General features: G+C 36.7%; 3 protein-coding genes across 3 annotated transcripts; 1 reads left to right on the forward strand and 2 right to left on the reverse strand.

Annotated features, from left to right (window-relative positions):
* Positions 1-205: 205 nt before the first annotated feature.
* Positions 206-1,229, reverse strand: LOC122030892 (homeobox-leucine zipper protein HOX11-like). The gene is made up of 3 exons (XM_042589937.1): positions 860-1,229; positions 659-738; positions 206-555 (listed from the first exon to the last, which is right to left on the reverse strand). The coding sequence occupies exons 1-3, from the start codon at positions 1,181-1,183 to the stop codon at positions 333-335; spliced, it is 627 nt and encodes a 208-aa protein (XP_042445871.1). The 5' UTR covers positions 1,184-1,229; the 3' UTR covers positions 206-332.
* A 6,062-nt stretch (positions 1,230-7,291) lies between these two features.
* Positions 7,292-11,283, forward strand: LOC122031873 (probable xyloglucan glycosyltransferase 9). Its single transcript, XM_042591065.1, has 5 exons — positions 7,292-8,762; positions 8,855-9,163; positions 9,231-9,521; positions 9,596-9,709; positions 9,792-11,283. The coding sequence occupies exons 1-5, from the start codon at positions 8,019-8,021 to the stop codon at positions 10,410-10,412; spliced, it is 2,079 nt and encodes a 692-aa protein (XP_042446999.1). The 5' UTR covers positions 7,292-8,018; the 3' UTR covers positions 10,413-11,283.
* Positions 10,722-11,424, reverse strand: LOC122031874 (neuropeptide-like protein 32). The gene has a single exon (XM_042591066.1). The coding sequence runs from the start codon at positions 11,403-11,405 to the stop codon at positions 10,917-10,919; it is 489 nt and encodes a 162-aa protein (XP_042447000.1). The 5' UTR covers positions 11,406-11,424; the 3' UTR covers positions 10,722-10,916.
* Between the last annotated feature and the right edge of the window lie 2,653 nt (positions 11,425-14,077).

Consider the following 14,077-nt stretch of genomic DNA (forward strand, 5'->3'; position numbering starts at 1 on the left):
AAATAAACAAAAAAAAATAAAAATTTTAAAAAAAAAATAAGTTTAAATTATCAAACTTAATAACCAATCAAACAAGGCAATGTTTTAAACAAGTTTAAATTGAGAGCTCGATAATATCTAAACGAACTAAATTCAATTCAAGTTTAAATTGAAAGTTCGATAACATCTAAATGAATTAAGCTTAAGCTAATCTCATACTCATCAAAATTAAACTAAGTTAAGCTTGAATAATTATTTCAAAGGCTTGATTCATTTTAGGCTCAGCCTGACTTGGATCAATTATCATATCAAATAAGTTTGAACATGTCAAAGTTTATCTCGGCTTGACTTATTTATAGCTCTAGGAAAAGGTACTGAAGTTGAGGTTTCGCCGCCCCCACGTGTCCTCCGCCGGCGTTCCGGTCGACCTTCTTACAAGCCGGACACATCGGCACCGGCTGTTGCCTGGATTTGAGCTCCTTCAATTCCGCGTGTAGCCTTCGGTTCTCCTCCTTGAGCGTCTCGCACCACTTCCTCAGAAACTCCAGCTCCGCCTCCGACTTCTTCAGCTTCGTCCTTCAATTCATCATCAATCATCCCACAAAACAAGATTAGTTATACTTGATATATCATCTCAGTTAATCTCACATATATATATAATAAATTAATTGACTCTGACCTCGCTCGCCTGTTCTGGAACCAAACCTCCACCTGCCGTGGCCGGAGCTTCAATTCCTTCGCCAGAGCCTGCTTTTGCTCCTGTTAAGTAACTATTTTGCATTAATTCACAGAGCGCTCGATCAAAATCGTGATTTCTGACGAGTAAATTTATGTCAGATCAGAAAATATACACATTCGACAAGTAAATCAATTTGCAAACCTGATTGAGAGTGGCATGCTCCTTGAACTTGTCCTCCAACACTGCAGACTGCTCCTTGGTGAGCCGGAGTTTCTTCCTTGCGCCGGCGTCGAGGGAGGACACCGTGCTTTCGTGAGGATCGGAATAAGAAAAAGCAGCTGCTGCATAGCCGGCGTTGTCGGAACAGGGGAGGCCGAGGGTGAGGGACGGCTCCGCGACTGACGTTTCAATTTTCAAACCACCGCCGGGGCCGGAGACTGGTAGAAGGTTAGCGACGGGGAGATGATGGAAGGTGACGAGTTTGACGGAAAGGCGATCGTTGTCGGCCGATCGGTCATCGTCCATGGCGGATGGTTTGATTGAGAGGCAGGAAATTGGGAGAAGATGAGAAATGAAGAGTCGCGACGTATTAATTTGAAAGGATGTGGATTATTAATTAATATAAAATAATTGTACTCTCATTTTACTTTAATATTAATTAAAATTATTTTAATTATTGTTATAATATTGAATAATTTAGCTAAACAAAAAAAATTTAAACTGTTTTATTTAAAGGAAAATAAAGGCGGCCTTTAATATTTGACCAAAAGAACAGTTGATTAATAAAACTTCTAAATCACATGTGGCAGAAGGTGAAGCATGCACCACGTACTATGAAAGATGATAAATTATGGGGATTTATTCCATTTTAGCCGAATGATGTTCTTAGACCCGAGGTATTTCGAAATAGAATTTGTACTTGTTGAAAATTAAACCGTGACTTTTTTTTATGGCAGGTACTATTTATAATTTTTTACTCAACCACGTACAAAAGTTTAAAAATACCCATTTTATATAGAAAAATTTTAAAATTTCAAACCATATATCTATTTTTTATTTTACTTGTATCAATTAATCAAACGATGTCAGATTGATATGAAATTAATTTTTATATATTCGTCTATCTCTTTTAATTATATTTATGTCCTCAAATATCAATTTAGCGTTTGGTACATCAATCAATTTTACCTAAAAACGGCTAACGGACCGAACGATCTCGGATTGACATAAAACTAGTTCATATGTGTATATTCATGCTCTCAAACTTCAATTCGATCCAATATATTGAGAGCAATAATATTTTGAATTCAAAAATATTTAAAAAATTTAATTCATGTTCAAAATCGGTGATGAATCAAATGACCTCAGATTGACATGAAAATAGATCCTATGTGTTCGGCTAGTTCTCATGATTATATATGAACAATAATATGCTCAAGGAAAAAAGCTCAAGGATAGACACATAAAGTCATGACTCACCATTTCATTTTTTTGTGGGCCTCATCATTTTATGTGTCTATCCTTAATCAAACCATCATTTTATGCCCTCAAACTTCAATTTGATCCAATATATTGAGAACAATAATTTTTTAAACATAAATTAAAATTTTCAAACATATTCATGTTTTAAAAAATATTACTCTCAGTAAATTGGGTCAAATTGAAGTTTGAGAGCATAGATATAATTATGAGAGGTAGACGAACATATAAAAACTTATTTCATGTCAATCCGAGATCATTTGGTCCATCAACCAATTTTGGGCAAAATCAACTAATGGATTAAATGACCTCGGATTGATATGAAATAAATTTTATATGTTTGTCTACCTTTCCTGATTATATCGATGTACTTAAATATCAATTTCACCTAATATATTGATAACAATAATTTTTTAAACACAAAATAATTTTTTAAAATATATTCATGTTCAACAAATCATTGTTTTCAATATATTGAGTCAGGGCATGGATATAATCAGGAAAGGTAAAAGAACACATGAACTAGTTTCATGTCAATCTGAGATTATTTGATACATCAACTAGTTTTAGGTAAAATAGACTAATGTGTCAAATGTCAAATTGACATTTGAGGGCATGGATATAATCAAGAGATATAGACAAACATATAAGAACTAGTTTCATATCAATTCGAGATCGTTTTATTTATCAATCAATTTGATCTAAAATCGATTTTGATTTAAAAAAAATAAATTAGTTCGACTGATTTGATTAAAACTCATACGTTTCAATACATAACTAAATCGATTCAACTACTTCAAAATATCAATCACCTGATAAGGGCAAAATCAAAAATAGATACGTAATTTGATTATTTTAAAACTTCCCTATGTGAAATGGGTATTTTACAAACTTTTGTACATGGTTCAATAAAAAGTCACCCTTTCTAAACAGGAAGCTAAGCACAAAATAATCTAAAACAGTATTTGTATTGACAATATAATTCAATGATAGATATATATAAATATCATACACAAATTAGAAAAACAATAAGTATTTCCTAATAATAATTATTCTCTAATAACTAGTAAATAAATAACTATTTTTTAATAATAATTATTCCTTAATAATTAGGAAATAAATAATTATTTACTTATAATAATTATTTCCTAATAATTTATACTTATCAAAAATAGTTTTTATCCAATGCAACTATGTATATAATATATATTTGGAATAACTCTATTAATTTTCAGGCTCTAACTAATTTAATCTTTCTCTTATCATAATTCATTCATTTACAAACCACTTTAGGACTCTTAATAATCTAACTTATTACTAGATCTAACACATATTCTTCTCAAAGCCATCTTGATTTTGGTAATCAGTCTCATTCAACTATAATTTATTTGACGCCTTGTATATTATTCGTTTCTAACGCAGCCTCTCCAATTGAATTGATGTCGAAACTAGACTCATTAATTAGCTCATTAATATATTATTAGCGTATACATTTTGGTCGACAAATGAGTAAATTTAACCCGTCTTTTTCTTGAAACTTATATTACAAAGCAAAGAATTCAATATTCAAATCCAAAAGTATTCTTGTTATTAATTTCTTGTCTTAATACATTTTTATCGTGTAGAAGAATAATTTGGTTGTTTTCTAATTTAACTTTGGACGTTCTCCTCGCACCTTTTTCATAATAAATATCAAAGCTAATTCGTAACGTAAAAACACTATTCGTACAATAAAAACAATATTTATTTGTATTCTTTTACTTTCTACCATTAATTGCTGCATGCAAACTAATTTAATACAAGTTGCCACTAAAATTATCTAATAATTTAATATGCTTGATCAAAATAATTACATAGTTAGTTTATTTATTTTTATTTTAAAAAAGCTCTATTAAATTTATTAAAATTGTTTTATTTTGATCACTATTATTTTTAAAATTTTATTATATAAATTACTTTTAACGATTTAAGTCAAAATTTACATTATATATATATATATATATATATATATATATATATATATATATATATATATATATATAGTAAGATTCCTCATGTTAAAAAGAAAAGGTAGCATAAATAACTTCATAAATTTAATCAGTCAATTGACATATTTATTGATGAAAGAGTAGCATAAATAGTTTATTTATTCATGAACACCAAAATCCATATAATATTTATTTATTTTTATTTAGAGTACAAAAATAATACTTAAATTCTTCTAATATTATTACATAAATACAAACTTTATTATTTCTTTTCTAACCTTTTAGGTATTCAATTATAATTTGTAGCCATATGAAAACAAATATATATTTAATGGATGGATCAATGGAGAAAAGGACAAATAGTTACTCAGTTCTTTTCTTATTAGTGGAGGTCCATATCGCGAGCATTATAAAATCACGTGCCAAATATTTTTATTTTGTATAGTTGAAAGATTATGACACATATATCTAATTATTTCATTTTTCTTTTAAAGACAAAGTTATTATGAGATAAATTATTTTAATAAAAAATTATAAAGATTCTTGTAATTAGTTTTATGCTTAGTCAAAGACTCAAAAATTAATTAATGTCAATCATGGATGCATAATTTCTAATGGTGTGTAGACTCTTGACGTTTGGATTAGGACACTCATTGTGAAGAGAGATACATTAAGGTTCGATGGTAATTTACGTAATCAATGACGAGATATGAAATGAAAATTCAAGTCACGCTAAAAGTATTTATCATGGATGATGTAAATTAAAGCAAAAAAAAAAAAGTATTCGGAAGCATTTTAAAAATCCTAAAATATTCAAACATGTTATGATTTTCTTTTTCTTGCGTTCGAATTTCAATTAGGACATTTGTAGCATTGCTTCGATGAGGACGACTTTATCTTACTAAGTTGAGTGACTCTATTTAAATAAAATTTATCAATTATTATTTTCTCGATTAATATGTGTAGATGTATTTATTTTATATCATCTAATTAAGATATTTATTATCTAAATATATATTTGTATCATCTTATAGGTTTGTTTCAAAATTTTCCTCAATAGAATACAATCCTTGGCTTTTATTTTAATTTTTACATTTTTTTTTAACTTGTTCAACCTTGTATATGGGATAGTCAAGGTGGGGTCAGCGTACAGGGCCCCACCTACGGCAGTGCCTACTTTTATTTTTTTGTAATTTTTTAAGTAAATGTTAATAAAAAAGTGTTTAGTAAAAATAAATTAAATTAAAAACAATAAAAACGTGTTCAGTAAAAATAAATTAAATTAAAAAGATGGGTCAGTTTTTTTAAAGGAAATTATATATTTTTAAAGTAAATACTAACAAAACAATATTCACGTTAAAAAAATAATTAAAAAGAAACTAACTATAAATTCTAATATATTATAGATTTTTTATTTATAAAAATATGTGCTTTTCTCTCCACGGTATTTTCTGATTTCTATCTTCCTATTTAAATCTTAAAATTCTTAAATATATATTTAGTTTAGATGTATTAATAAAATTATTTTTATAGTATTTTATTAATTTTTTATAAGAATACAAAGGACCTTTTTATTTTTTACCGGATCCTTTAAGATCTAAGATCGCATATCCACTTATCTACCTATGACTCTCATCTACTATTTATTATTATTAAATTTTAATTTCATATATTCTAATTTTATTTATTAAATAAAAAACAATTCTTATCAAAAGTTGGGTCTTTGAAAATCCAAATTGTTTAGATTTTCTAGTGTCACCCTTATAAACCAAGAATTAATTATTTGGGTAAGATGGGTAAGATTCGTCGGATCCATGCAATATTGACGCTAGAGAATCCCAGCAACAAACTACTATAATAGGTTTCCTTATGAAAAAAATTGTTTAGATTTAATATTATACTTGTCCTAGAAAAAAAACTAAGAAAAATATATTTTTTAACATCGTCGGCATAAAATATTTATAGAAATTTCTTTGATCATAGTGTTGTCAATTCTAAGATATGGGACTAAGGAGAACTATATTTTTTTTATATAAAACAACATAAAATTAATGATGAGAAAAATTCATAATAATACGCTATAACTGAGTCTCGAACTCTAGATCACTGATTGTTTCGTTTGTGGAATTACTAATAGACCTTGGAATTATTTTTAATGTGAATAGAAAAAAGGACATTAACGTAAATGCATTTTAGACTTTACCAAAGTTAGTTAGTAAAAGAGAGAAATTTTTAATAAAATAGTAAGATAACACTGCTTTGACACGATAGATTATTGTTTTTCTAATTTGTACCAAATAAATCGATTGTAATATAAATTTAATAATACATTTATTCAGGCCCAATTAATCAGAGCCTGGCCCAAATAATTCCAATGGGCTTATATGAATTCACCATATTAGCTAGAAAATCTAAATCCTATCTAGACGGAGGGTTGATCCATCAATCAGGAATCTAGGTCAGTTTGTTCCGGTCAAACGAGCCATTAATTAATTTGGTTCAACTAACTCAGGTCTAGCAAATTGTCTGTCAATATAATATTACCAATCGAGCTAGACCATTTAGATAGGGTCGAGTCAAGCTTATCTAATCTTTGACTCTCTTTTTTTCATATTCGTGCCTAAACATAAATAATGATTTCTAATAACAAAGAATTTTCTAAGAAAATGAAAAAATATTTGCCAGAATCGCAAAGAAAAGAGAGCCATGCCCAGTTTAACCTTTGTTGTACTTTCAATGTTGAAGTGGAAATTTTATTCTATCTTTTAACTTTGCATTTACAAGAACGACACTCATTCCTCCCAATTTCATTAATTTATATCAAAAGGTGGCGTTTCTTGCGAGTGTTCTACCACTCCAGTTAAATCTGACAAGAAAAACTGGAATTAAATTCAAAGGTTTTTTTTTAAATATCGAGTTTGATGTTGACACTCGATTGGACAGATTCTTCGTCTCCTTTGAATATAATTTTTCAATCAACCCAAATTATGAAACAAGACTATAATAAGACGGACTGCTTGCTGTTAGATTGAGAGAATCTAATCTTGAATTGTGGGCCTCGGCCATGACCGGGGTCCACGTGAGACCCACCTTATCTATTTTATCACGTGCATGCGGTGGGATGCCACCGACACGCTCTGGTCCATCCCTCTGTCAAAAGCTGGTGGCATCGAAATCCGTGCGACCACGGGAATTGTCTCGTCGTTCGTTTTCTTTGTTCAAATTCTATCTTTTCAGGTTTTCTCGGTGCTTAATGAAACAATTTATGATTCGTTTCAAGTTTCGACCTTTGATATCATGCGTAGTTAGTTTAGATCGAACAGATTAAGTTCAGAATAATTTTGTTGATTAACTCAAAAATTAAAGAAAAGGAGACGTTGGGACGCCTCGGCGGTGTGAAATACAAACGCGGATCTCGTAACAAAATTGCAGCTTTCTTGTTGATGATGATGATGATGATACGAGAGTAAAAGCAGAGAAGGTTGTGGACCATGAGTCCATGATTGCATCAGCATCGCCATCTCCAGCTGTAACCCCTGCTTCGCCCATTTTCGCCGGACAAGTTTAAGTTTAGCTTTAACCCCAATTCAAAGCTGCCGGGTGGTTGGTACTCGGTAAGGTTCATCGCTGCCTCTGTTTGCTTTCTTCCTCGGATCAGTGGGTGGCGTGATGAACTGTTTTTGATTCGCGTCGGTGGAATTTTTTTGGTCGCGTTCGTTGAGACAGAGCGAGCGGCGGCAGCTCACCCCGAGCTATAATTTAGGGGGGACGAGAGAGCGCGTCATCATAGAGAAGATGGATTCCGTTGTTAAGCTGCAGATTTGAGAAGGGAAGGAGAAAAAGGAGACGATTTTGCAAGAAAGGTAGGATCTTGGTCGAGTGGAGGAGGAGTGATGTCGCCTTCGTTCGATTGGTGGGGGAAGGACGCCCACCGCGGGACGTCCGTGGTAGTGAAGATGGAGAACCCTAATTGGTCCATCTCGGAGATTTCTTCTCCCGCCGACAATGACGAGGACTACAGCGGCGAAGGGGAGTTATTGCGATACGGCGGGACGAGGAAAGGCGGCCGGGGAAAGAACGCCAAGCAGATCACGTGGGTGCTCCTGCTCAAGGCCCACCGCGCCGCCGGGTGCCTCTCCAGCCTCGCGTCCGCCACAATCGGCCTCGCATCCGCAGTGCGACGGCGCGTGGCCGCCGGACGGACTGACTCCGACGCCACCGCGCTCCCCCCGGACGAGAGTCCCGTGGTGCGCACCCGGTTCTACTCCTTCATCAAGGTCTTCCTCTGCCTCTCGGTGCTTCTTTTGGGGTTCGAGGTTTACGCTCACTTCTATGGCTGGCATTTGCCCGTCGTGCCTTCGTCCTTCGGCGTCCGGGGATTCTTCGAGTCGCTGTATGCCGAATGGCTGCAGCTCCGAACAGTGTACATCGCGCCGCTGCTCCAGTTCCTCGCAGACACCTGCGTGGTCCTCTTCCTCATTCAAAGCGCCGACCGCCTCATTCTCTGTCTCGGTTGCTTCTGGATCCGCTTCAAGAAGATAAAACCCGTGCCCAAGCAAGCCGTCGACGAGGACCTCGAAACCGGCGAGTATTTCCCTACGGTGCTAATCCAGATTCCCATGTGCAATGAGAAAGAGGTTAGCTTTCTGATTGCTTGTTACTTTGAGCTCGTTCTTTCTTAGAGCTCCCAAACTCAACCGCACTTCTCCTTGATTTGGCATTTTCACAGGTGTATCAACAATCAATTGCTGCAGTGTGCAACTTAGATTGGCCGAGATCCAACCTTCTGGTGCAGGTGCTGGATGATTCTGATGATCCATTAACACAAACTTTGATCAAGGAAGAGGTGGAGAAGTGGCAGCAAAACGGAGCCAAAATCATTTACCGGCACCGGGCGATCCGAGAGGGTTACAAGGCTGGAAACCTCAAGTCAGCAATGAATTGTAGCTACGTGAAGGACTATGAGTTTGTAGCCATTTTCGACGCCGACTTCCAGCCGTCGCCGGATTTCTTGAAGCGGACGATACCACATTTCAAGGTTTGGTGTTCAAATTCTCGATTATGGATTTTTAATTCGAATTTTATCGATCTGGTGGAATTTGCAGGATGAGGAGGAGCTTGGATTGGTACAGGCTAGATGGTCTTTCATAAACAGAGATGAAAACCTGCTGACTCGGCTACAGAACATCAATTTGTGCTTCCATTTTGAGGTGGAGCAGCAGGTGAATGGACTGTTCCTCAACTTCTTTGGCTTCAACGGGACGGCCGGAGTTTGGAGAATCAAGGCACTAGAGGATGCCGGCGGGTGGCTTGAAAGAACAACCGTGGAGGATATGGACATTGCAGTCAGAGCTCACCTAAGAGGATGGAAATTCATCTTCCTCAATGATGTCGAGGTTATTAAATTGTTGTCAATTGTTGGAAATAGCATAAATTTACTTAAAACTAGAGTGTATATCGTGATTTGCAGTGCCAATGCGAATTGCCTGAGTCATATGAGGCTTACATGAAGCAACAGCATCGGTGGCATTCTGGCCCGATGCAGTTATTTAGGCTTTGCTTACCAGATATTTTAAGATCCAAGGTATGATTATAGATTCTTATGTTGAGCACATCTTTAACTGAACATGTTAATTATACATATGATTATTTATTCTTCGTCGCAGATTGGGTTTTGGAAGAAATCAAACTTGATATTTCTCTTCTTCCTGCTCCGGAAACTAATACTGCCTTTCTACTCCTTCACCTTGTTTTGCATCATCCTGCCGATGACAATGTTCGTCCCGGAAGCTGAGCTACCTGCATGGATAGTGTGCTACATTCCGGCAATCATGTCCTTCCTCAACATCCTGCCTGCCCCAAGATCCTTCCCCTTTATAGTTCCTTATCTCCTCTTCGAAAACACCATGTCGGTGACCAAGTTCAATGCCATGATATCAGGCCTGTTCCAGCTTGGGAGTGCCTATGAGTGGGTTGTCACCAAGAAATCCGGCCGGTCTTCGGAAGGCGATCTGTATTCTTTAGTCGCAAAGGAGTCTGATAGCCTAAGAGAAGCCTCCACACCCAAAATTGAAACTTGGCCCAAGTCAGCCTCCAAAGCAAAAAGGGACTACAAGCAAAAGCATAACAGGATCTACATGAAGGAGCTAGCATTGGCATTCCTTCTCTTGACAGCTTCAGCAAGGAGTTTGTTATCGGCCCAGGGAATACATTTCTACTTCCTCCTCTTCCAGGGCATCTCATTCCTCCTGGTGGGTTTCGACCTGATCGGTGCGCAGGTCGAGTGAGATAACGAAGTTTCACAGCAACAATCATCAGCGACCTAGATCACAGGAATATGGAAAAAGATGTATTTGATGCTGCTAGATCACAGCATCATTTGCATCCCCCTTTGAGATGATTCAAATAGCATTTTCCTCTATTCAGAGGTGTACATAATCCAATGTTGCTAGTTGGAGTAGCACAGAGTGCTTATACCACCGAAGCATCTAAGCAAGAAGAACTCTTAGCAACCAAGTTTCCAAAATTAATAAGAGGCCATGAACTCTCGGCATTAACAATGAGATCGAAAATAACAATTCACACAGATTTAGAACTAGATCAAAAGCAAACGAGTAAAATAACACGCAAGTGAAAGAGATTACACGCCAGTAGAGATTTTTTATTTTTTTTTTCTTTCACACCACAACATAGTTAAAGCCCTCTTTGTTACATGATCTATTAAGCTATAAATATATTAGTTACTGCATCATAGTGAAAAGAGGGTCCGTCTAGCGTGTGCGTGCCGCCCTTCAACAGTAGGCGACGCAGTTCTTCTTGCAGTCCATCGTGCACCCGCCGCCGCCACCTCCGCCGCCGTACCCCTTGCCGGAGTAGCTGTACGACGTGAAGCATTTGGCTGGGCACGTTAGCTTCTTCTTGTAGCACGGCCCCCTGTCTGCGCACACCACCGAGGGCGCCACCACGCCGTCGCGGGCGTACCCTCCGCCGGGCCCTCCGTAGCCACCGCCCCAACCGCCGCCCGCGCCTGCTCCCCAGCCGCCTCTGCCGCCGCCGAACCCTGGAAAGCTGTACCCACCGCCGTTTGCGTTGCCGCCGTAGAACCCGGGGTCGGACCCGAAGCCGGGGATGTAGCTCTCGGTGCCCACCGCGTCCTTGTCGGATGGCATATCATTCCCTCCGAGGTCGCGGACGGCGACGGCGGTGGAGAGGAGGAGAAGGGAGAACAGCAGGAGAGTGTTCGTCCTCATCGTGCTTGATTGATCAAGGGCCGATTGCATCGCCTTTTATGGCGCAAATTTCTCACAATAAAGTCGAATCCAAAAAAAAATCGATCGGCGACTTCTGGGACAGCAAACGATCGATTACTTTAATTCTCCCTGTTCAAACAATCACAAATTAACTCCCAAATAATTTGATGAAACTGGACGTGTCAAATGAATGTTAGTGATCCAAAACATGGTGGTTAAATTCCGGACAAAGTATGACAAAATTAGGTTAAACAGTGTACATGGCGATGCATGGAGCAGGCACTGATGGATTAATGGCGCGTAACAGAGTCACGCACTGTACGACACGAGTCTTACGACAGCACGTAGTGGCAAAACAGGCTTTAGCCGACAACACAAGTTGATTGGGTTAATTAAATTAATTTGGATTAGATTGGTGATTAAAAGGCAGGGCATTTGCCTCGGAGTGGAATGTGAATATACTTTTCACCGGTCTCGCAATTATCGCTAAAAAGTTGGGATACCGCGTGCTGATATCCTCGGGAATCTAATTTATGGTGGAAGACTTGGCTTTGTGGAGTTTGATTCTAATTCTGATGTGGGATTACTTTTCGCATGCCTCTTTCCGTCTTCTGCATATCCGTTTCAGATGGGGAGAGTTATCCGGTGTGTGCATGGATGGGACGATTGGCGTGATGGTGAGCTGCTTCGTTCGTGAATTGTGACTCTTCATCGATCGTCACTTCCACCAAGGAATCATGATCTCGTGACTCAAAGGACGTATATGTGTTCGAGTAGGAGAGCTTACTTAAGGTGTGTTTGTTTCTACTGCAGGAAGTTTGGGCACAATATGGCGAACTGTGGGTGTGGTGATGGACAATAGGTATGGCATATGAAGAGGGAATCAAGCAGGATTGAAAGCACAACGAGCATGCAAATGGACCCTACGGTCCATGATGATAGGGAAGAAAGGACGTGGTCGAGGAACAATGGGAAACACAACGGATTAGAGGGGCCTACCTCGAAGGGATTTCCCTGATGCTGGGGCAGCCCACTTTAACTGGCTAACTGTTAGCCCCCTAATTTGGTGGCTCGTTGGGAGATAAGGATTGGGATATTACTTCTCTAATCTAGTTTATTGGGCATGTGACAGAGCATGCTATATGCTAAGTAGTGGAGAATTGTAAGTTATACAGAAGGCAAACTTGACAATCATACAGGCATATCATGTGCACAGTAAGTATTCTTTCCTTGGACTTTGCTTTTATCTTTCCTCCATTTATTAGTCTTTTTCTTCAGTGGGCCAATTGCCCCTGATGTAGCAAAATTTAGTTGCTTGTAATTTAGTTGCTTGTAATTTAGTTGCTTGTTTCTTGTCAAAATTGTTAGTCTGAAAATATTTACTCAGTTTTCTAATTAAATATGCTTGTTCATCCTCCTTTATTGAAGATTCTCAATTTGACTCGCTACTTAGCTTGTAAAGCGATATTATTGTTTAGCTTTTCCTATATTTTAAATTCTATACATCGTAATTCATGTATTTTTAATGTCAAAAATATTTTTTCCAAATCAAGTACTTATCTTCAAATCCTTTGAGATGTAATAAGAATCTACTATTGATATTTATTCTTGGGTTCTTAAAAATATATTTGATACATATCTAAGAGCATCCCGATTTAAAATCATATCTCTGAAATTGTTGAGACCAGTAGTTATTTCTTTTAACATTGCATATAGTTGTGCCACCGTCTATCCCTTCTCTAGTAGGAGATGAGTTAGTTAATTCCTTAGTAAATTCCATGTGGCTGACTTTATTTCTAAAGTTCCCTCATAAAGTTCTAAGAAGTTTTCCTAAAGATCTTTGGACAAGTCATAGACGTCAATCCGATTGAACTCTTATATTGGTAACACATTAAGAAGATGAAACACTACCTTACCATTTGTCACGAATTCGTCTCGTTACTTTTTCTTTCATCGTTGTTCATTGATTTCTACTCCTTCCTCGTTCCTAGGCATTTTGAAACCATATTTTATACAAACAATAATTTCAAAATTAGTTTTAATAAATATCTCCATTTTCATTTTCCACATTGTGAACTCGTCCTTGAACTTAGGTGAATGGATGTTTGATCCAGCCATTTCTTGATCCCCTGATCTAGTTGATAAGTCAGCAATTAGTCATTCTGAATGATCTGATTTTGATACAAATTGTTGGTGCAGCAGAAGCAATTAGGATCGCTAGAGGGGAGGAGTGAATAGCTACCTACAAATTAAAATAACTATTTCTCTTGCTAATGATTTAGCAAGGATAGATAACCACTATCTTCTCCTTCTATGGAAATTAATCCAGAAGCAGAGAAGTCTCTTACATCAATGTAGCACAAGTGTAGATCGTAAAAACACTAGAGAACAAAAACAGAAGTATTTGAATTGAGTGTGTTGTGTTAAACTTCTAGCTTCAACCCACTATTTATAAAATTCATCTTCGATCTAACTATTTGCTGATGTGATACTCTTTGATCGCCAAAAGCACTTTGGGCGCCTGTATTCATCAAACTCAATCTATTCTAACAATTTTTTGCTAACGACTCTGGATGACTCTTCGCTTTTCGAGCGATTGGATTCTATAGACATGGACGACATCTTGATTTGTTTCGGCAATAACTATTGCTGGCGTGGCGAGAGCATCCGCACCTAGAGAGATTTTAGGCGCCTAGACTCCG

The sequence above is a fragment of the Zingiber officinale genome, chromosome 11A, assembly GCF_018446385.1.
Source record: "Zingiber officinale cultivar Zhangliang chromosome 11A, Zo_v1.1, whole genome shotgun sequence".
NCBI lineage: Eukaryota > Viridiplantae > Streptophyta > Magnoliopsida > Zingiberales > Zingiberaceae > Zingiber > Zingiber officinale.